This window comes from Engraulis encrasicolus, chromosome 2 (assembly GCF_034702125.1).
Source record: "Engraulis encrasicolus isolate BLACKSEA-1 chromosome 2, IST_EnEncr_1.0, whole genome shotgun sequence".
Lineage (NCBI taxonomy): Eukaryota > Metazoa > Chordata > Actinopteri > Clupeiformes > Engraulidae > Engraulis > Engraulis encrasicolus.
Genome location: NC_085858.1, coordinates 22,026,130 through 22,049,568, shown reverse-complemented (window position 1 = coordinate 22,049,568; position 23,439 = coordinate 22,026,130). Strand labels below are relative to the sequence as shown.

General features: G+C 41.6%; 1 protein-coding gene and 1 long non-coding RNA gene across 2 annotated transcripts; one reads left to right on the top strand and one right to left on the bottom strand.

Annotated features, from left to right (window-relative positions):
- Window positions 1-318: 318 nt before the first annotated feature.
- On the bottom strand, window positions 319-18,991 carry LOC134435032 (cilia- and flagella-associated protein 52-like). Its single transcript, XM_063183776.1, has 14 exons — window positions 18,822-18,991; window positions 18,246-18,445; window positions 18,012-18,148; window positions 12,989-13,117; window positions 12,787-12,886; window positions 12,555-12,671; window positions 11,781-11,881; window positions 10,677-10,847; window positions 9,688-9,836; window positions 7,578-7,723; window positions 4,302-4,453; window positions 3,382-3,484; window positions 1,235-1,346; window positions 319-708 (listed from the first exon to the last, which is right to left on the bottom strand). The coding sequence occupies exons 1-14, from the start codon at window positions 18,880-18,882 to the stop codon at window positions 530-532; spliced, it is 1,857 nt and encodes a 618-aa protein (XP_063039846.1). The 5' UTR covers window positions 18,883-18,991; the 3' UTR covers window positions 319-529.
- On the top strand, window positions 18,407-23,106 carry LOC134435051 (uncharacterized). The gene is made up of 3 exons (XR_010031970.1): window positions 18,407-18,466; window positions 21,923-22,032; window positions 22,997-23,106. It is a non-coding gene; the product is annotated as an uncharacterized LOC134435051 (long non-coding RNA).
- The last annotated feature ends 333 nt before the right edge of the window (window positions 23,107-23,439 follow it).

The window sequence follows — 23,439 nt, the reverse complement described above, 5'->3', positions numbered from 1 at the left end:
AAATGGGTTTCACCTACATTTCACCTTAGGCCAAGCAAGCACCAAACTACCCACCCCCTCAATTTGACACTTGTGCATTTAGAAGCAGGGCATTGAGTATGCAAATGAGACATGAACGTGTTCTAATAATCCCATTCTGTTTTCAACCAAAGACCATTCAGAAATAGCCCATGTTATTGGTACATTTTTTTAAAAGAAAGGCTAGGAAAAACAGCTACTAATTTGACGTTGATGTTGATATGAGACTTTGGCTTGCTCAAAATGAGGTGATAGCAATTCTGACAGCAATGATTCAACGAAACATATGTACAAGCAATGTAGGCTATGAATAAAAGTTTATATATGCATAGAGAGAGATAAAACACGAGAGTGCATCAAGAACAGTTGTATTAGTCTCTACACTTTTGTACAAAAATACAATATTAGTATTCAAAAAATATATGTTTCCCTGAAAAGTAATACTGGAAAAGTGTGTGTTTTCTGTTTGTTTTGTTTGTTCTTCCTAAAAACCATTTCAGCATTTCGGTTGTCACTGAGCAGTCTGGGGATACCTCCACCTCAGCACGCCTCCATCTTTGCTGGTGCTGACGATGTACTTGCTGTTGGAGCAGACGGTGACGCTGGTGATGCTGGCGCTGTGGCCCATGCCCACATGGGACATGTCCCCGCTCCCGTAGCCCCACATCTTCACCAGCTTGTCATCCCCACCTGCATGCAGAGTCACATTACGCCAACTCATCATCAGTTTAATTTTTTACACTACCTCACTGTAAAACATTGCAGCCAGTTAAACGTTAAAAAAGTAAGTTGCCCCGTTGCCTTAAGTTTGTAAGTTAACTAAATTTGCCTCAAGTTGTCTCAAGCTGTCAAGTTGAGTTAAGCCTTGAATTGAGTTACTTACCAACTTAAGGCAGCAGGGCAACTTATTATTTTTTTATTTTTTTCACCTTTGACTGTATATGCCCATCAGCATAGTATTAAGAGCAGGCCTATTACTTTAGGCATTCTAATCAGCTGCAAACTGATTTGTGAATTAACCAATGCATGACATTCACAGTAGAAGGAGAACTATATGACACAAAAACACAATAAATCTCCTTTTGCCTCATAAGCATCTCTCAGTCTGAAATGCATGGAAATGTTCTGACTTGAATGTTCATAATGCTGAATGTGCACAGTGAGTCGACGAGCCAATGGTGAGAATATGAAGAAGTGAGCGGGGGCTTCACGGCACCTGTCACAAAGTGCTCTCCATCCAGGGTGATGTGCATGCCATTGATGGCACCAGACTGAGATCCTTCCAGCTCGCGGATGGCAGCCCCATCAAATACCTCCCAATATGCAATCTGCCAAGAGATATCACACGCACACACACACACAACACACACACACACACACACAAATCCATGCACCACTGATGCCTCAAAATTATGTGTTTCAGTATTCAGTGTTTTCCTCCAGTACTATGATGGCTCTTCTGTAGGAAAAAAAGAAAAACAAAAAGCAAAAAAAACCAACCGTTCTACCTCTCAGTGTGAGCCATTTGTCTTCACTGATCTGCAGAGCCATGTGGGTCTAGGTGCATGTAAATATTTAACATTACCAGAATGTATTATTTCTTGGAGCAGTGACAAATGAGCCAAGACTTCCAAACAGTCTAACGCTCTCCTATGCTTGAAACAAACAAACAAAAAAATCATCCGAGTGGCTTATTTTTTTCCAAGAACTGCTTTTGTTTTCCATACAGCATGACACAGTATCAGTGTGTCAGAGTGTCAGCTTTAAAAAAAAAAAAAAAATGTCTTTTTCGGACAGCAAACTGCAGCCTTCAGTTTATTCTATGTAATGAGCTCTCCTTGTGAGAATTACACCTGGACGCATCTAGTCAAGCAAAACGTGCTACAATGCTTTTTAGAACATGTTTGTGCCCAAGTACGTGCCCATGATTGTCTCCAGCGCTGGCAGCCGCCTGCTTCTGATGCTGGCCTCATATCGCCATTGTTATTTGAAGTTATTTTTAGAGAGCGAGAGAGAGAGAGACGAACTTTCAGTTAAAACGCAGGTCCTGCGCCTCACTGTGTGCTACTGTCTTGGTAATGAGAAGCATAAATACAGCATGTGGAGAAGCAGGTAAGGAGATAATGGTGTTTTTGTTGTGTGAACGTTCACTTCTCGTGCTGGCCCAACCTCTTGCACAATACAATTTTCAGTGTCTGCATGAATGCTGCCAAGTGACACACTTACCTGTGTGCTCGTCCATGTTAACACAAATAAAAGAAAGGCAGGTTTGTGAAAACCTCACAGCGAAATAAAAAGAACAAGGTCAGGCCAGTCTTTATCAGTTTCCGCTTCTGATAAGATAAAGAGTAGAGAGGCAGCATTACATTGGCATTGGCCTGCTGAAGCACTCTCAGAGGAGAAGGAACCCTAAATCTGGTTTTTGGTCAGTTCTAATGTGTTTGACATTTTCACCAGCATACCTAATACTGAAAGTAATTGGATATGCTCATTTTGAAGCTGAAGATGCATAGTTAAAGTGATGGTTCAGAGTAGATTCACCCTAGGGTCATTTGAACTGTGGCATCCAGCCAAGTACGTAGCTCACCCGAAGTTTTTTCTACCTTGGCCTTACATTAGTCAAGTTAGCGAGTTATCCCGAATAGCTTAGCACAAGCGCTAATGAGCTTGGCAGTATCTCCAAACTTAGCACACTAAAATCACATGCCATGACGCCAAATTTCTACAGTAGTACAAATATGGTCTGTATTTTAAAAATGATGCATTTGGAAGTTTGTACATAGTCCAGGAGTTTATTATTACATCACAAGCCTAATAGCTTCTCTGCTGGTAAAGCGGCGTCGACGCCACTTTCGTGATCTGGGACGAGCCCGTAAAAGTCATCATGGGATATCTCCAAAACCTAGCAGAAAGCATGCATTTCTAATAACGCCTATCTGCACTTAAAAACACTTAAAGGATACGTCAAATGTTACCTACTATCAATTAGACAAGGATTTTAGTATTCAATACTGATGCTGAATTCACTTTTCCTTGTGCATATTATGAGTTTCGATGATAATAATAAACTCCTGGACTATGTACAAACTTCCAAATGCATCGTTTTGTGAGTAAAGTCGACCATATTTGTACTACTGTAGAAGTTCGGCCAAGGTAGAAAAAACTTCGGGTGGGCTCCTTGGCTGGATGCCACGGTTCAAATTACTCTAAGGTGAATATACTCCGAACCATCACTTTAAGTTCATTTGGATAGACACAAGTGATTGGACAGTTCTTCTTAATGTTGCATATTCATAAGCAAGATGATTTTTGTTCTTATTGTGGGGTGGCATTAGCATACAAATGAGTAGGATAGTTTTTTACCTTTCTGTCTGTGCCACTGGTGAGGATCTGGTACTCCTCGGGGTGATAGCAGACCGTTTTGAACAGAGTGTTGGCCAGCACCATCTGATTTCGGACAAAGCGCCTACAGGAATCATGTGACAGCGTTAGATGTTGGGAGCAAAATCCTTAAGACGTGTTCAGCATGTAGTATTGAGCTGAGGCGATTAATGTTCATTCAACAGTAAAATTATGACAAATGTAAATGGCATCAGCAAACAAGAGTACTGTTTCAGTTACTGAAAAAAACTGTTGCCTCAGCAACACACCCTTGGTTATGAGTTATGACTGTAGATTAATTGTGCTGTAAAAGTACTACACACTTGTTTTGACACACCACATCTAACCAGGTCATCAATAATACTTTCTTGTCCCTCTACAGGGTTTCCCACAGTACTTTATAGTTAAGGCAGCAACCTTGACACCAAACGACTACCACTTTGATTAGGTCCCCTGAAAAGCTCCCTTACCAGAAAATGTATACTTCAGGATACACAGGACAACTTTTCGACCAATGTTTCGAGGAAAGGATATGGTATGATGTGGTTTAGACAGTTTATCACTATAACACTTTCACAGCAATTTGGATCAGCAGCTGACAACAGGCCTTCATTCCAGAAAAAATAGGAGCCAATTATGTTGGCAACATTGCTCAAAAAGTTGGTCTATGTATCATTGTGTATCATTATGTATCACTATGTATCATTACCTTTAGGTGTTTTCATATCATATTATATTCATATGAAACTGCACAAAACAGCCTTTCTAATAATAACAGTCCCGGGTCTCTGACACCGGATAGCCCATCACCAACTTGACTAAAGAAAATTTGACGGGACACTCTGCTTCAGTTCACACACTTTTTGTCAACTGTGTTACACAAAGCTTGACTTTTCACTCACACTATATCCCAGATGATGCAGGCGCCGTCGGAGCTGGCAGTCACACACTCCTTGTCGTTGCTCTTGATCTTAATGCAGTTGACTGTGGCTTTGTGCTCCTTCATGGTTCCCAGGAGTGTGTGCAGCTCTGTCAAGGCCTCCCACACCCGAACCTGCTCGCACAAGACATTACTCATTAAATCCTGAGAAGACCCTCTCAGAAGACACAGACAGTATATTAATTACAGTATAATTTAAGCGGGCTTGCGGAGCAAGGACCATGCAGAGCATGGCCCTTGCAGAGCAAGGCCCGATTATTAGTAATCTCTAAGTCCTGTTTCTTTATTGGTTCTCTTGTGTCGGGCAGTAAAATAGAAAATGGATCTCCTCCTAGGCCTTTCGAGATAGAGACACCGTTCAAACACTAAAACGACCGGCTCGGCTTGGAGATCGCGTATAGTTATAGGCTTCTCCGTGTCTCTTGTCGTTTTCCCGTTTTTGGCGATTTTGTGAAAGCCTGGGTCCCCATTGAAAACAGTGGTGGAACCTCCATGAACCAAAGTTCCGCCACTCTAAAGATTAGAGTGTAGGAGGCTTTTTCGGTCATAAAACATCAACACTTTCACCTTCACTTTCACAGAAGTTTAGTTGACGCGTTGTTAGCGAGCTCTATGGGATGTCTCCAAATTGTCAAAGTTTCATCTCCCAACTCCCAACACTTTTTAAATGGCAGGTTTGTAAAAAAAAACAGGCCTAGGTCTATGGAGAATCCCAGTCTTTCCAAAAATGCATTTTTCAAGAGATCAGCGCATGTCCCACACGGAGGTCCATTTGTGCCTGAACCCTTTAACCTATAAACTTCATTCAAAGACTGTTAGAGAGATCACAAGCATGACTCCGATCTGTGAAAAGGACACGTGCCAACTCCTTTTAGTTTTTTTACAACGATGTTGTAAAGACAAAAAACTCATTCTCATTCTCTCCCCTGTTTAAGGCTCAATACTAAATGTCAGTTAGTATCAGAACAGGTGCTCCCAATGAAGGGTTCCATCTTAACTGCCACTGTCTCAAGATTCTATTCTTAACGAGCAGGTGCGAGCAGCCATTCTAGAAGTCTATTGTTCAGCTCTTCAATGCAATGTGATATAGTCTTGCTGGACTGTGCATGACAGCTAGCTGCCTGGCATAATGGGAATGCATGCTGCTGGATTAGAGATATGGAGGTTGAGGGTTCGAACCCCACCCGAAGCCATGTTGATTTCCAAAATTATATCATATGCAGTGTTCCTTGGCCAACTTAAAATGCCATGTATGTCATTTAGTATGAATGACAAATGTGCTGAATTACAGATATGGAGGTTCGGGGTTCGAACCCCAGTCGAAGCCATGTTGATTTTCAAAATTATATCATATGCAGTGTTCCTTGGCCAACTTAAAATGCCATGTATGTCATTTAGTATGAATGGCAAATGTGCTGAATTACAGATATGGAGGTTCTGGGTTCGAACCCCAGTCGAAGCCATGTTGATTTTCAAAATTATATCATATGCACTGTTCCTTGGCCAACTTAAAATGCCATGTATGTCATTTAGTATGAATGGCAAATGTGCTGAATTACAGATATGGAGGTTGGGGGTTCGAACCCCAGTCGAAGCCATGTTGATTTTCAAAATTATATCATATGCAGTGTTCCTTGGCCAACTTAAAATGCCATGTATGTCATTTAGTATGAATGGCAAATGTGCTGAATTACAGATATGAAGTTTGGGGGTTCGAACCCCAGTCGAAGCCATGTTGATTTTCAAAATTATATCATATGCAGTGTTCCTTGGCCAACTTAAAATGCCATGTATGTCAATTAGTATGGATGGCAAATGTGCTGAATTACAGATATTGAGGTTGGGGGTTCGAACCCCAGTCACAGCCATGTTGATTTTCAAAATTATATCATATGCAGTGTTCCTTGGCCAACTTAAAATGCCATGTATGTCATTTAGTATGCATGGCAAATGTGCTGAATTACAGATATGGAGGTTGGGGGTTCGAACCCCAGTCAAAGCCATGTTGATTTTCAAAATGATATCATATGCAGTGTTCCTTAGCCAACTTCAAATATCATGTATTGTATGTCATTTAATATCAATTGCAAAGGGGCTGGATTACAGATATGGAGGTTGTGAGTTTGAATCCCGCTCGAAGCCATGTTGATTTTCAAAATTATATCATATGCAGTGTTCCTTAGCCAACTTAAAATACCATGTATGTCATTTAGCCCCTTAAGATGCGGCTTTATACATTTGTTGTTACCAGTATGGTAATGACCAAGTCGTGGTGCATTACCAAAGGGCCTGTTTTGTGTCATAGTATTGTAGTGCTATGGTAGGTACATTTCAATGACTATTACAGCGTGCCACTGGAGGTACGGCGCGCATTAAGGGGTTAGTATATCCCCAAAACGCAGAGCTACAACACTTTCAAGATGGCTGAATCCAAGATGGCTGAATTGTTTGGCCCATAACTTCTGACTGGGTGGATGGATTTTTCCCAACATTTCTATTAGCTTTGTTTTCTCAATAGTACTTTGTTTCATCTCTGCCCCAAAAGGCAAGCCCGCTTCCAGCATTTTCTGTGAGAATGCAATCTAGTTACATTATGTCTTGCACACTGTCACATCACAGTGAGGGCGACAGACAAAAAAAAAGACCACTGAAGCGCTGATGTTAAACATGGACTCTGCAGGAGTTTTGCATATCCACATAAGTCAAGCAACGGTAGGGACACATAGGAGGCGAAGCAAGCGAAGCGAAGAGAGGCGAAATCCAACCGTCATCAGGTCGTCGCGGCGAATCAAAGGGACTGGAACAGTTATGTTGTTGATTGATTGGGCCGCGGCAGGCGAATTCGCTCCTCATTTGCATAACATTAAACTTTCTTTAATAATTTCGCTTCGCTTCGCTCCTGTTCGCTTGCTTTCGCTTGCCATCGCTTGCCTTCGCCTCTCTCATAGGAATGAGTGGCAAAGTTCGCAAATTCGCGTGTATGTGTCCCTACCGTAAGAGTATTTATGTACTACAGTACTGCTGAAGTTGTGAAGTACATTGTATTTCAACGCTGAGCATCTCGTGCACAAGATATAGTGTGCACATATACTGTATATGTCACAGAGGATGCAAGAGGCAGGTAAAGTCATCACATTGTCTATATCAATGGTTCTTAAACTTTTTTTCTTAAAGCACCCCCTGATCTATCCAGTGATAATCTGTGTGATTGCGTGGACACAGAGAGAGATGGCCTCACCTGTCCCTCGCCACCCCCACTGACGATGCGGCTGTTGTCCTTGGTGACAGCCAGGGCAGTCACCCCCATGCTGTGGGCACAGTTCACCACGAACATCAGCTGCCCGGTCTCAGGCGTGAAGGCACGGATCTTGCCATCACTCCAGGCTGCAAGGAGAACACATGTGCATCCAGCATGTGAGTCACTACCACTGTTTACTCTAATGAGGCAGCTAATGGCAGAGGTATCAATCCTGGCCTGGGTCCAGAAAGTTGTACCTGACCTACCTGCCTTGAGTACTCAATACATTCTGCTGATTCAGATATCGTTGGATAAAATATGTGGCAGGGTTTTTTTTAGGGTTTTTTTCTGAACGTGATTTTGTCACCTCTGGGTAATGGTGCACTATTTTTACACGGATGGTACACAACATTACACAGGGCCTTTAGTAATAAGGCCCTACCATTACGACATAGTGATTGCCATTCTGGTAACAGCACATTTACAACAGGGAGGCACCATATCTGAACAGATTAGATCAGTGTTTCTTAAACTTTTTCAGACCGAGGACCACTTTGTCCCCCCAAAATTGTTCAGGGACCACACTTTGAGAATCACTGGATTAGATGATTAAGTATTTTAGATACAGTAGAGGGACATTCCACAACAAAAATATGTTGATATTCTTCATATTGATCGACAAAGCGCCAATGTTTATCCAGACATTACTAAGCATCTTACTGGGTTGCAGCAGTGAGATACACACAAGACACAAGTTTCAGGGCTTTACCAGGAGGTTGAAGGTGAAGATTGTGCACATACCAGGAAAAGGCCCTAGGCCAGTCAATCTAGCGTTTGACCCGGGACAGATTGCAATAGTAATCATTCCAAGTTTTTTTTAATCCCTAGGTATGTCTAAATAACATATTAAAAATCTACAGCTTTTGTTTAGTGGAACATACTTTTTTTCAAGGTCAAAGTTGGAGATTTCCCATTCATTTTCCCATAGGGAGACAATATCTGAGATATTTGGGGAATATGCTAAAATTTTAAACAATGAGATATCAATCTGAATCTTTCACAGTAATTTACTCGAGCAATGACAAAGATTTTTTGTATTGCAAGTTGTCTGAAATATGTATATAACATCTACTTAAATATGTGATAAATTAAACAACAACGGGCAAAACATAAAACAAATGGCAAATTAATGATTCACACTTTTTATTGATACTTCATCCACCCTACATCTGCCTTCATCACTTTAGTGGAACATACTTTTTTGAAGGTCAGAAGTAACCGATTTCCAATGCATTTTGCCATTCAGTGGGTAAAAATGCATACTTTTGACCTTGGGAAAAGTATGTTCCACTGAATTGATGAAAGTAGATTTTTAATATGTGATGCAGAGGGGTCGAAGGATCAATATCATGTATGAACCATTACTATTGCAATTTGTTTTATGCTTGGTCTGTTACCACAGAGTTTATCACACATTTCAGTACATATGACCTCATTTGCATATTTCATCATCATATTTCAGAAAACTTGCAATACAAAAATGGTTTGCCTGAATGTTAGTTACCAACTGTGAAAGTTTCAAATGAATATGCCATAGTTTAACATTTTACCATATTCACCTTGTATCTCCTATAATGTCTCCCTATGGAGAAATGAATGGGAAATCTGCCAACTTTGACCTTGAAAAAAAGTATGTTCCACTAAATATAAAGCTGTACATTTTTAATATGTGATACAAGGGGGTTTAAGGATCACTTAAAAGAAGGAACCATTACTATTGCAATTTATCCCGGGTTTTGGCCTTTTTAGAGCTAGATTGACTGGCCTACCCAGGACAAAGGCTGACTGTAATTTTAGAGTGAGGAGTTCGCACACTTAAAATCCCTTTTTCTTTGTTTCATTTTTTATTCCATGGCAGGATAGGATGACGTTTCGATTCTCTTCTCTTCTCTTGCAGATTCTCTACAAACAAAGTCTGAGTGGCAATTCGAACATACCTGGCTAGGCAAACGTCGAAAACGTCATTCTATCCTGCCATGGAAAAACTAAGAAAAAAGGATTTTAAGTGTGGAGACTCTAAAATAACTTTGCCAGGGGGTGCCATACATACCGCTGATGATGCATTTGCCATCTGTGAAGAAATGGATGGCGTTGCAAGTCATGTTGGGCACGGTGATCCGCAGCATCTCCTTGGAGGTCTCGGTGTGCCAGACCCGGATGTCGTTCTTTGAGCAGGTGGCAAAGAGCTCCGAACAGCCACTAAGGGACACAGTGGGAAATAATTCAGCCTTTTATCAGATGCTCCCATTGTAAGGGCTTTGCTTTGGCATCGTATGACAGCTCTGTCATGCCTATCTTGTTGCAACAGCACAATAACTGTAGTTTGTCTTATTTCACTTCTGACCTGAATGAATGTTGCTAAGCTATCATCAGTATGGAAGTCTAGGTGTGTGCCCATCTTGGCTCTCATTTATGGTAAAGGTCTACAGTCAACTAACTGGTATTGATGAATTTCACTGTAGGTGAATGCTTTGTCCATACAAATTTGTGTTTATAACAACACTTTTGTGCAATTGTGCTGCACGAAACAGGCTGTACAGTGTACACTGTGCATGGTGTAATAATCCATGCCATCCAGGTTCATGGAAATCAATGCACTGCGCTGCATAGAAAATGTTATTATTGAATGCCATCAGTAACCACTGTAGTCACCACCGAACATCCAGTGCTTAATGTTTGTGGCAGCCGATGATCATTAGGTTTAATCTCCCATAAACATCTCCCCAGGCAGCTCTACATAACACTCCTAACCCACTAAATACATTTTACATTGGGAAACCCTTCTACTCAGCTTGCACCTGCAGGCTCACTGATACTCTGTCACATACCGCCCTCTGCTGGCAGAGGAGGCTGCACTGCAGACAATTTAATAGCCCTGCCGTACAGCAACTCAGAGGGCTTCAATCGTTTGGCAGGCAGCAACACATACTGCAGGTAGGCATTTTTTTTTGCATATATGGGGTCCATATCTTCTTTTTTTTTTCCTCAACCATTTCCCTAGCAGCAAAATCTTTATTAAAAACAAAAAAAAACACTCACTGGGGGAATGCCACGTCCATCACTGCATTGCTATGGCTGCTGTAGATGAGGTCCGCCTTGAAGTCGATGTAGTTGAGGCGGTAGATCTGAGAGGCATCGGTGCCCACTAAGAACATCTGGCCCTCGCCACGCAAGGTCACCGAGGTCACCCCTCCTTCCAGCTGCACATGCCTGCGACAGGTGAGAGGGTATGATTTTTATGTTTCATGATATGAAGAAAAATCCAAGGTACTGAGGAATTGTACAATAAAAAAAACTCTTTGGTGTATAAAGGGAAGACAGGAGGGCATCCAGGCCAATCGTCATTGTACAAAACGTATGAAAAGTCTTTATGCCAACATGCCCATTTTGATACTAAAAAACAAATGGGTAGCTTTTGTTTGTTTGTTTATGGAGAGTGTACTTTGTAGTATTGTTTCAACATAACATATTTTTTACTATGTGAGGACATTTGGTCAACAAACAGTACATAAATGATGACTGCACCCGTTGTCTCATTCTGTTGGAAGCTCTAGTAATTATTTGTCCCCCAGACGGGGTTGGGCCTGATAATGCAATGACCCTGTCTGTCTGTCTGTCTCTGGCTGCAGTGTTTTGGGTCGCCTGCGGGTGGCGCCAAACACACATCACATGCATCTAGCATTTTGGTAGGGGGCTAGGAGGTTGCCATCTCTCTTCTTTTAGTTTTATTGCTCTCAGTATCTTTAGCATCTCAAGGGACAAATGCAGGTGGTCAACATCAGTTGTGTAAGATTGGTGACTTCATCAGTAATTGCAATGACAGTGGTGCTTTGCTGGGTAAATGAGCAGGTCGCCCGTCCTGCCATGAATACTAGCCAGGCCACGACCTCCTAGTGACGCAACACCTTCTGCGTTGCTTCTAGTCAGGCCAAGAGCAATGCAATTATCGTTTCTGATTTCCCGAAAAATCCGAAACTCCACCCACTTTGTCTGACACCAGTCAACCAGTAGCAAACCTAGGGAGGCAGGTCAACCATGCTGTTTGGGAAACGTTAATTGTTATGCTCTTGGTCAGACCAAATCTCGAAGAGATTTGAAAGTTGATGATAATCAGGCTACACGAGTACATGATGTAATCCTTACGTCAGTGTTTTATAGCTGGATCCACAGCACAGATGAAGCATGCCATCTCCCGAACCAACCAGCAAGTCGCCCGACTTCAGTACTTTTAAAGCATGCACTCCCTGTGGGACAAAAAAAGCAAAATGCAATGGAGAGGCTGGCAGGCAGAAAGCTAGAAAGACAGGAGGAAAGGAAAGATGGTGTCACATCACAGAGCGACAGGGTTTTTTTTTTTCCAACTTTTTTAAATTTCAAAATTGTGATATACAGTATCTACATAAAATGCAAGCATGCCCGAGTTAGATCTGTATGTAAACACCACAAAATTGGCGAGGCTGTGTCTAAAATGAAAAGGCAGTGACTTGCTGCGGTATCTGTGCTTCTTTGAAAATTGCAACATTATGCATACGACTCCAACAGGCTTGGTGTCTTGCTGCCACCAAACGCCTCCTTTAAAGGCAGCATGTTTCCTGTTTCGGACACACCCATTCAGTCCCAAATGGAACCACATGAAGAACCTCTCTGAAGAAAGGGCCTGTCTGCCATATCAAAATGAGATTTTGGAACACGATTTACTAGTGAGTGTGTGAGTGTGTGAGTGTGTTTGCATGTATTAGTATACTATATTGGCCGTGTAACAAGCTGTTATCTGTACTACATCTGTTCATGTGTACTCGTATTTTGCAATTGAATACTAATGCACACAATTCTGAGTGCTCTGTAAAAAATGTTATAACACAGAAACAAAGCAGTTTGAGTAACTTAGGCATAAACCTTGAAAGTTATCTGTCTTACTTGGTTGAACTTTTGCTTCAAAGGGCCACATCCATTCAGAAGTCTGGTCTGCAGATTAACTTTCATGATGTCACCACTGGTTGTGCCACAGTAAAAATAGTTATCGTCTGGACCGATCTGTAAGGGAAGGAATTGAAAAGCACCATGACATTGACGAAAGATAACACTTTGATGTTTGGCTTTTGTCATCTTTGTATAATACATTTCATTTGTGTTCCTGAATTAGTCTCACCTCAACACATTTGACAATCCTCTTTATCTGACCAGTCTGACACTCTGTTGCCCGGACTTTTCTGTTGGCAAGATCCAGTTCCCAAACCCGCATGGTTCCACTAAATGAAAATTGAAATGGAAATGAGAAGTTTGGATTAATAAAGGCATCCGTCTTGGAACCGTGTGTACTTTAGACTGTTGCTTGCAGACACATGTCTTACTTGCCAGCAGACACAAAAACTTCTTCTGTGTTGTTGCAGAACTGCAAAGCCTGACAATGGCCAGCACTGTTGGAAGACGCCGGGCTACCACAAATAGCCATTTTGGTCTCTACGTTCCACACGACCACACTGCAATGACATGGATTTATTTGTGTGAAATAAGCTTAACTACACAGCGTGGCCAAAAAGAAAGTCCACACCAAAATAAGGTCACACACACTGATTATGTTGTTGGACCAGAAAAGAGGCTGCACCTTGCCTAAAGTGTGTTTTTTTTTTATTGCACAGACGCGTTTTGGGGGGTGCCTTCTTCAGAGTGCATATTTGGTGTTGCATTGTTTCAATAAACTATTGCAATGTTTGGATTATTTCCATCAAGGAGTTGGAACCCTGTGCAAAGTCTTCTCCAGCACATCCCAAAGATTCTCAATGAGGTTGAGGTCTGGACTCTGTGGTGGTCAATCCTTGTGTAAAAAGATGTCATTAGCTCTCTGATCCACTCTGGTGCAATGACTAGCTTCTCAATCATTAAACAACCAAAAGACAGTAAAAAAAAAAAAAAAACAGTCAAAAGACACGTCCCATGGTCATGTAAACGGTAGTTTGATTAGGGTCAAACCATGGGCATCAGCAGTCACTGGAACGTTTGGTGTCAGGTCTAGGTTCAGCTACGGTAAGTGCTCAAAGAATGTGCACAGCTGACTGAATATAGTGAATGAACAGATCATTCCATGAGTGTTTTTCTTTTTCCAAATGGCACAGACTTATAGCCTGACTCTTGACAGACCTACATGTATTTCTGTGGACCAAGGCAGAATCCATTCATCTAGTGAAAGTCAGGTTAACAGGCTATTATTCCAAGATGACAATATCAAGACTCATTGGGCGCAGATTTTGAAAGCATGGTTCAAGGTGAAGGAGCATGAGACATCATTTTTACACATGGATTCACCACCACAAAGTCTAGACCCCAACCTCCTTGAGAATCTTTAGGATGTGCTGGAGAAGGCTTTTAAGTTACACAGCATTCAGACTCTACCATCATCAATACAAGATCTTGGTGATTGGTGGAAACTTAATGCAACACTAGAATGAAATAAACAAACATGGCATAAGTATTTAAACGATACAACACCAAATGTGCGGCAATCAAAGCTATGTGGGCAGTCCAAAACGTATTAGTGGATGTGACCATTTTTTTGGAGGGGACATTTTTGTCCACACTTTAGGCCACTGTTTTTACCATGTTATGTTGCCTGCCTCATCTCACTTTCCAAGTGATAACAAGTGAGCAATCAATCAATCAATCAAAATTATTTATATAGCACATTATCAAACAAAACCGTTATTCAATGTGCTAGAGCAGGGGTGGGGAACCTTTTTCATTCGAAGGGCCACTTCAAATTCATCCGAGGGCCGTAAAAGTCCTCCAAGGGTCGTACTATGAACACAAACCAGGATTTTCCCCTTCACTTTAGGCCCATATTGAAGGCAGCCACCTTTTAAACAAACACCACCTTCTCTAGGTTCCCTGAATGTAACTTAATTGTACTGTATTGCAAATGCATTTTCTAAGATTCCTTTACAAAATATGTCATATTTCATGTGAAGCTGTATAACATTAAAATCATGTCGAGGGCCGGATAAACCAACTTCAAGGCCGCAAAAGGCCTTCGAGACATGGGTTCCCCACCCCTGTGCTAGAGAGTAAAAAAAGAGAGAGGAGAAGAAAAAAAACTGTAACAAAGGCAGATGAAAATAAAGCTGTTTTTAATTTCTTTGTAAAACAAACTACTGTTGGGCCCGTTCTAATTATATCCCCGAAACGCGGAGCGTCGGGGATGTAATGGTTTTGCATGCACCGCTGCCGCCGCCGCCGCCGCGTAAGGTCTTTCGTGTTAACGCGATAACTTTTGAACGGATGTTTGGATTTGTCCCAGATTTGGTGTGTGAATGCTCTAGGGCAGGTTCATGAACTGATTTGAGTTTGGAGGTCAACAATTTCAAGATGGCCGAATTCAAGATGGCCGAATTTTTGTTTGGCCCATTACTTCTGACCGGGTGGATGGATTTGTCCCAGATTTGGTGTGTGAATGCTCTAGGGTGGGTTCATGAACTGATTACAGTTTGGAGGTTAACACTTTCAAGATGGCCGAATTCAAGATGGCCAAATTTTTGTTTGGTCCATAACTTCTGACCGGGTGGATGGATTTGTCCCAGATTTGGTGTGTGTGAATGTTCTAGGGTAGGTTCATGAACTGATTCGAGTTTGGAGGTCAACAATTTCAAGATGGCCGAATTCAAGATGGACGAATTTTTGTTTGGCCCATTACTTCTGACCGGGTGGATGGATTTGTCCCAGATTTGGTGTGTGAATGCTCTAGGGTGGGTTCATGAACTGATTACAGTTTGGAGGTTAACACTTTCAAGATGGCCGAATTCAAGATGGCCGAATTTTTGTTTGGTCCATAACTTCTGACCGGGTGGATGGATTTGTCCCAGATTTGGTGTGTGAATGTTCTAGGGTAGGTTCATGAACTGATTCGAGTTTGGAGGTCAACAATTTCAAGATGGCCGAATTCAAGATGGCCGAATTTTTGTTTGGCCCATTACTTNTCAGTGTTTCCCACAGAAATTTTGGAAACTATGGGGGCAGCCGGGATTTTTTTTTTGTCGGGGGGGTCTTTTCACAGGCCTTTTTTTGGGGGTGTGGGGGGGTTATTCACGCAGTGTAAATGCAAAATGGCAAAACAATGACTACAGTATGACATTGGCGCATGGAGAAACTATAGGCCTACGCCTACATTTCAGCCATTTATATTTTGAGAAATAAGGCTACATAATACACATGCAGGGGTCTATGTAATGAAAAAAATAATAAAACAAAATAGGAGCAGAGATAAGAATTTAAGATTGCTGTGAAATTGTTAACGCATAAATAAAAAGGGTAGGCTATGCCTTTTCCCCACACACACATTCTACATGAGGGGTGCTGGTCACAGGGCCAGTTTTTCAAAATTCCTCCCATTAAAAGAGCTGAACAACATATTACACATTTATGTCTATATTCACATTCATTACACATTCATCATTTCTATATGCAGCCCGATGTCTCCTCTGCCTTGTCAATGAAGGCCTGTCACCTAACTCATTACAACTGTAAAACAAAGCCTGGGGAGTGTTAGTAAACTCATCCCAACTGTCCCTTCTCGGAAGGTTTTTTTTTATTGCTCCCAAACCCAAGTTAACTACAACAACTTGACAAGGCTTTTGATCCCTCTCTCTTTCAAGCACTTGTGGTTTTCTCTATAGGATGTATTTACTCCAGGAGGAAAATGCGAAGGAAATCGTAATTGAAATCGCTTTTAACAAACACGGAAATCGTAAAAAATAAATAAAAAAAAGTGAAAAAAAAAAAAATTTTTTTTTTTTTTTTTACATTTTCGGAAACTATGGCGGCCAAATTTAAACTATGGCGGGCCGCCATAGTTTCCTCAATGTATGGGAAACACTGCTTCTGACCGAGTGGATGGATTTGTCCCAGATTTGGTGTGTGAATGCTGCAGGGTAGGTTCATGAACTGATTCGAGTTTGGAGGTCAACACTTTCAAAATGGTGGGATTTTTATTTGGCCCATAACTTCTGACTGGGTGGATTGATTTGCCCGGTAACTCCTTAATTTAATGATTCACCATTTCAGTGAATCTACCATATCAGGTAGGCCTACAGTGTAATAACCAGTGTAACAATATTTAATACCATGTAATACTAGTGTAATACCAGTGTAAAAATAGGCAATACCAGGTACAGTGTAATGACTAGGGCTGGGTTCAAAAGATCGAATCGCGATCCAATATCGATTCACGTTCGAAAAGTGTGATATCGATTCACAACTTTGTGGATCGATCTTTTGCCGATGATTATAGGTGCTATTTTCTCAACCACATCCTGTAGCTTTCTTCCACATTCATGGTGACTACATGCACAAATACACACAGCCTGTTCAAGGAAATAGTGCCAGTGTTTTCCCACCTTTCTCTCTCATACCAAGTTTCCCACTTCTTTCTCTCATACCATGTGTGGGTATCAAAGGTTGAGATATTTAGGTTTTTATAGCCGGTATAGCCTCCAATTATAGCCTCCAATTTTAGGCATAAATGGGTTAAAGTGACAACCCAGCAATACAGAAGATCGATATTGAATCGAATCGAATCGGATCGTGGATCGAATTGGATCGTGACCTTCTGGATCGGAATCGAATCGATCCAGGACATTTGGATCGATTCCCAGCCCTAGTAATAACAGTGTAACAATATGTAATACCATGTAATACTAGTGTAATACCAGTGTACAAATATGCAATACCATGTAATACCACTTACACACAAATAGCCTACATGATATAAGTACAAAATTGGTACATGGTGTCACACTGGTATGACGTGGTATTAAATATTGTTACACTGGTTATTACACTGTACCTAATGTGGTATATCCACTGTAATAGTGAACCATTAAAACAGTGTTACCATTTGCCCCTTGTTTTCCTTCATTTTCACAATAGTCATTTGGTTTTAAGCCTATGCACGTCATTGATCTATGTATAGATATTAAATATATTTATTTTATATTTTGTATTTATCATAAACGTTCATGAAAAGGTGGACGGGAGTGGTAGGAATGATTGGGGACTGGAAGCGTTGCGTTTCGGGGATATACCTTAAGCAGTCGAAGGCGACTGCACAGGCAGTCTAGTTTGAACAGGAAGCTGATTCCAGCATTTGGCAGCATAATGACTAAATGTCATTTCACCCTGTCTGGATTTGACCCTAGGCACAATCAATAGAGGACACTCTGAAGATCTAAGACATCTATTAGGATGATAATGCTCTAACATAGCCTATCTATAATAGGCATATTAGGGCCCAAGTAATTTAGTGACTTTTACACTATCAGAGTAGTTTTAAACTCAATTCTAAGTCGCACTGGTAGCCAGTGTAGTGACAGTGTCTGGGGGAGATACCTGCTGTCATCTTGGCCTCCAAGGGTTGCAAGGTACTTTTCACCTGGGGAAAAAGCCACAGCTTCAACTTTTGCCTTGTGCAGCTGAAGGCGAGCATAAATACACCTGTTTGCAAAATCCCAGATGATGACATCTGCCTAAAGGAAAGGAAAATGAAAATAATCAAGGCAAACTACAGTCAGTACATGCACAATATAGTAATCTAAAAAACAACGCATGATTCACCAAACTTACCTTGAAACCCATGAATGTGACCTGTCCAGAGGCCACATATTTCCCACTTTTGGACACAGCCAGACAAGACACATTGTTAGTGTGGCCATAGAGAATTTCCTGTTTATTGGTCTGAAGACTTTTCACTATGATGTTGCAACCAAGGCAATAAATTAGATGCTCCGTGTCTGGATGTGCAACCATGCCAGAGAATACATGACCTTGGAGAGGAAAATAAGCAGGTGAGCTAAGCAGTTTTTATGCCAGATTTTAATTAAATCGACTGGATTAGGATAAAATCACATAAGGAAACTCGAATGTGAACGCGCTAATGATGCTACGCAAACCACAGCCTAAGCTTATTTTACGTAGGCCTACAGCACACCGTTGGAAACCAAAGCTGTTAAATTATTTAAACTTTAAATCATAAAGAGTATGTTAATCTTGTAAATGTTAACTAGTCATGGCTGGAATCCTTTGAGTGACTAAAAGGATACTATTGGCTGCGTGGTTGTACTTCCAAAGATTTGTGAGCTTCCACAGCTAGCTGAAAGTTATAGACATCCAAATTATATTCGAAATTAAAATTGTTTTTACCATTAAATCCAATTACTGCTTCAAGTTCAAGTTCCGGCAAACAATCTGGATCCCCAGCCATTCTCGACAAGGGAAATGTTGCGCTCCCTCTTTAAGAATAAACAAAACAATATATTTAGCAATGTCTAACAAAAAATGTTTTTTTTAGCATAGATGATAATGTTGATGTATCTGTATCCTAGCAACGACGCGTGAGAAAAGGAAAAAAGTTATCAAGTTCCACTAGAGATCTTTGGGCCTAGTAGCCTATGTCTAGTGGCCTGTGTACTACAATGTCTGCAGGGCTAATCCAGAGACTCCATGTAGCACACTGACACTGAAGCAGGCTGTTAAGGCACACAGAGCTGTCCAAAGTTGGTGCTACGAATATGAAAAACATAATACTGGGCTGCCTGTTGGCCTATCACTCTACTCCACTTGCAGTAGACCCTCAAAACTGTGAACAGGGTCACTGCTGGTGCTGAGAAGAACAAGAGGGGTGATGGGCCAATTAAACTCTACAGTTTCTCAACGGGGGTCCAGGAGGCATTTGTCTATTTTATTTTTTAATACTAGTCTTAGTAACTAAGGGCGTTGGAAGGCTTATGATGAGGTCAATGGGGCATTTGTTCAAAAAGGCAGAGAACCCCTGCTCAAAGGAAATCATCTCCAGACACGAAGTGCAGGGCCGGATTAAGATCGTCTGGGGGCATTAGGCTACAGGTTGCTGTGGGCCCCCGGAAGGCAAATTTCCTGACAAATTTACGTGGACAGTGTCATAATTAGGTAGGATTTAAGGACAACCGACTGTACTCAACATGACACATTGATTTTGTCAATACGTATTGCATCCTGTGATAATTCTGCAATTTTTCCTGACAGAAGGCACAATAAAGGCACGTGCAGCAGGAAGATTTTTTTGTGTTTGTGAAAGCACAGTTCACCTCATCGTTCTGTGTGTCCAAAGTAGGCCTACTGAACATATTAGTATGCCTGTGTCTTTATTGTGACTTCTGCCTTTTTTGACAGGACAGTGAGTGAAGTAAGGAAAGGAGAGCGTAGACAGGGTGAGCGAGACAGGTTTGAGGTTGCTAAATTTGAACCCTGAGATCCTATTAAGGAACATTTCGCCATTCATGACACAGGATAAACTGATGTTATGGAAATTGCTTTTGCTGGTGGCTATGTACACACTTCAACACTTGCTCAAATTTGCAACATTTTTAAACAGATGCAGCCCCGTTTAATGTAGCATATTATGCCAACGCTGACAGATGACCAGACTAAATACAGTATTGTTGTGTACCTACTTTTGCTCGGCATTCGGTAGATACATTTCAGAATTCAATCTTATGAATAAGCACGCTCCATAACACGCGTCTGCTCGTTTGATTGCTTTTTTAGAACAGAGTGTACTCCTTCCGGTACATCCCATAATATCATACCTAGCGGTAACCTTGGACACGACAAGTATACTGACTGCTTTTCTAGCATTACATTACATTACCGATACACTTAGCTGAGGCTTACAGTGATTAGAAGTACAGGGTATTGGTTACAGTCCCTGGAGCAGTGTGGGGCTAGGTGCCTTGCTCACCTCAGCCATGGAGTGAGAGGGAGTGGAAAGGTGGGATTTGAACCTCCAACCCTATGCTATCACAGCCAACATTATCTGTGTGTTTGTGTGTGTGTGTGTGTGTGTGTGTGTGTGTGTGTGTGTGTGTGTGTGTGTGTGTGTGTGTGTGTGTGTGTGTGTGTGTGTGTTAACATGAAGATATCTATGGGTGTGGAAATTAAGGTAGAGTGAGTGACTCTTTTCACCCTGTCACCCGCCTTGTCAATAGTGTCAGCAAATGATGAATGAAATAAAGTCATTCACAAATGAAAATGTTGGAAATAATTCTGTCAGTCTCCACGCACGGTACTCTGACCATGGTCACGCTGAATTGTTTCCTTCACACGTTAGCGTCACTCTTTTTTTCTGGCTTGACCTTGTATTTTTGTAATGGCCAACCTTTGACTCGACGGCGCAGTTTGCATAATATGGTGTGTCCCACTGGCTAGGCCACATAGCTGCTGAGTGAGAGGTCAGTTAGTTAGTCATGCCAAAGATTTTAGTCAGGGTCAGTTCTGGCCATCCATCGGGACCACCCAGTGGCGTGTGTGGGATGCCTATTCATGTTATGCAGCGCATTCATGAGACAGCGCTTCATATGAGTTGTGGCTGTGGTGGGAGAATGAGGGATGCGTGTCATAAACTTGCCGCCTTCCACGCAGCTGGACATTTGTCTTCTTTCTGTTGAAGAATCCGTTCTTTGAGATGAGACGAGAAGACACTGAGATCCTTATGTGAAAGACCCAGTTTCCTGTTGGAAAGTGTGTTCTTAATGACCGGCAGAGACATGCGGCCACTTCTCGTTTTATGGTTTGTTATACTGCCAGAAAAGTAGAATTATTTATTTTCTGTGATAGTAAACTGTTCAACTTTATGGATGTTATTAGATTCAGATTCAGATTCAAGATTCAAGGAGTTTATTGTCATTGTCAATGAAGTCAACGAAATTGTGGGTGGAGCAACAACACTGCGTAGTTTGAAGTAGGCCTATAGAAGTAACCAAAAAGAAGTAGTCAAATAAAGTCTAAATTCATGAAGTATATCATGAAGTATAATAAATTAAAGTAAATAATAGTAAGAATATGAGTATTAACAAATTAATCAAGTAAATCAAAAACAGTAAAATAAAAAAATGTGATCCTCTCCCCACAATTCAAAGTTAATAACCCAGTGCTGTTGATATTTTTAAGGTGCACACAACACACACACACACACACACACACACACACACACACACACACACACACACACACACACACACACACACACACACACACACACACACACACACACACACACACGTATGCACACATGTATGAATACACAAAATCAATAGGATGTTACAGTAGGCCTAAGTGCCATCCCTTAAAAGGAAAAAAAACACAGAACACTAGGTTATATATACATTAATTGTATTGGCTAAAAGTGGCATTTAATTGCCAAGTGCTGTAATATGACGATAATAATACAAGCATATTCCCTTTTATCACTCAATATTCATTTGCAGATTGACTGAGGATTTCTCCTGTGACAAGTGTGACATTTCTGCCATGCCATTGAATGACCTGAAGGGGGCACTGCTTTGAAAGAAATGAGCCATCGATCAGCACACTGATGGTAAGAGGGGGGAAAAAACCTGCCGTTGTCCTTCAAAAGTGGTGTGACTGAGTGTGAGTCTGTGAGACAGTCAGTCCAATACTATGATAGCTAATGGTACAAAAGCAGACATCTGTGTCTCACGATCAAAATCACTCCACATTGTAACTCCTGTGACTCCTTACCTCACCGTTAGTCATATCCTCTCACACCGCGCCTCAGTTCCACCACTCCTTTGGAGGAGGCTAATGATGATGAGAAGAAAATGATAATGACTAATAAATGTCTGTGATCACCTAAGCTGCTCCGCGAAAGCCAGATTTTAATGCCATCAGAGAGAGAGAGAGGCCATATTTGTTTCGACTTGATCCCCGCGCGCCTCGCCGGCTGCAGCTCGGCCCAGGTCCATCTCCAGCGTGGCAGGTCCATTGTTAATCACTGGGGCGACATTACAAATTGGAGGCAGCCCCAACAGTGGAGGGGAGTGAAAAACTCAGTGTGAGGTCTCTGTGTCGGCTCTGATGCCTTTACTCACGGCTGACTGATCTAAGCTTTCCTCTTCTCTTCTCTTCTCTTCTCTTCTCTTCTCTTCTCTTCTCTTCTCTTCTCTTCTCTTCTCTTCTCTTCTCTCTCTCCTCTCTCTCTCTATTTCTTTCTCTCGCTCTCTTTCTGTAGCTTTCTCTGTCTCTCACTCACCATTTTATGTAAAACAAACAGCAACAAAAAAAGAATTGAAGAGACAACAAGACAAAAGGGCCACAACTCAGGAAATCTTTTCTGTTTTGACCCAAGCGGTGGGTGCTGTGCCCGGCCACACTCCAGGATGACCGAGCTGTTTAAAACCTGCCTGATAGGCTCAGCAGGCCTCACAGTGGGTCATTAATTGGATAAGCATTTAATCTTCCCATTAATAAACAAAAGGAACCCCACAGCTATGCAGGACTTTTTCCTGAACCCCCATGTTGGCTTCCTTCATTTTCTACAGGGTTCACAGGAACAGAGGTATGCAGGAGGCCAAAAAAAAAACACAATTTGAACCATGTGGACCAAGCTGGAACATCTTCAGTGGAGAAGCCCATCCTTTGAAATATGCCACAATTTACTCCAGGTTTGACAAAGTCTTGTCCATAAATGCCAATCTATAAAGCATGATTTATGATCATTGTGCTGCATCATATAATATGCCCATACTTTAGGACGTGTATAGAAATAGCTTCATGTTGGAAAATTGGAGTTGGTTGTAAATTGAGAATTGTGTGTGTGTGCGTGTGCTTGTGTGTGCGTGTGTGTGTGTGTGTATGTGTACGTGTGGGTGTGCATGCGTGCGCGCGCGCGCGTGTGTGTGTGTGTGTGTGCGCATGTGTGTGTTGTGTTGTGTTGTGTTGTTTTTTGTCATATGTCAAACTCTGCTTATCAGAGCTTCTCATG

Excerpts from the sequence above, each read along its gene's own strand:
- LOC134435032 (XM_063183776.1), bottom strand. The coding sequence starts at position 18,882 with ATGGCTGGGGATCCAGATTGTTTGCCGGAACTTGAACTTGAAGCAGTA. Across the intron at positions 13,118-18,011 it reads GGAGGCCAAGATGACAGCAG|TGTGGTCGTGTGGAACGTAG; the intron begins GTATCTCCCCCA and ends ATGTCATTGCAG. Across the intron at positions 9,837-10,676 it reads ATGGACGTGGCATTCCCCCA|TGGCTGTTCGGAGCTCTTTG; the intron begins GTGAGTGTTTTT and ends TGTGTCCCTTAG.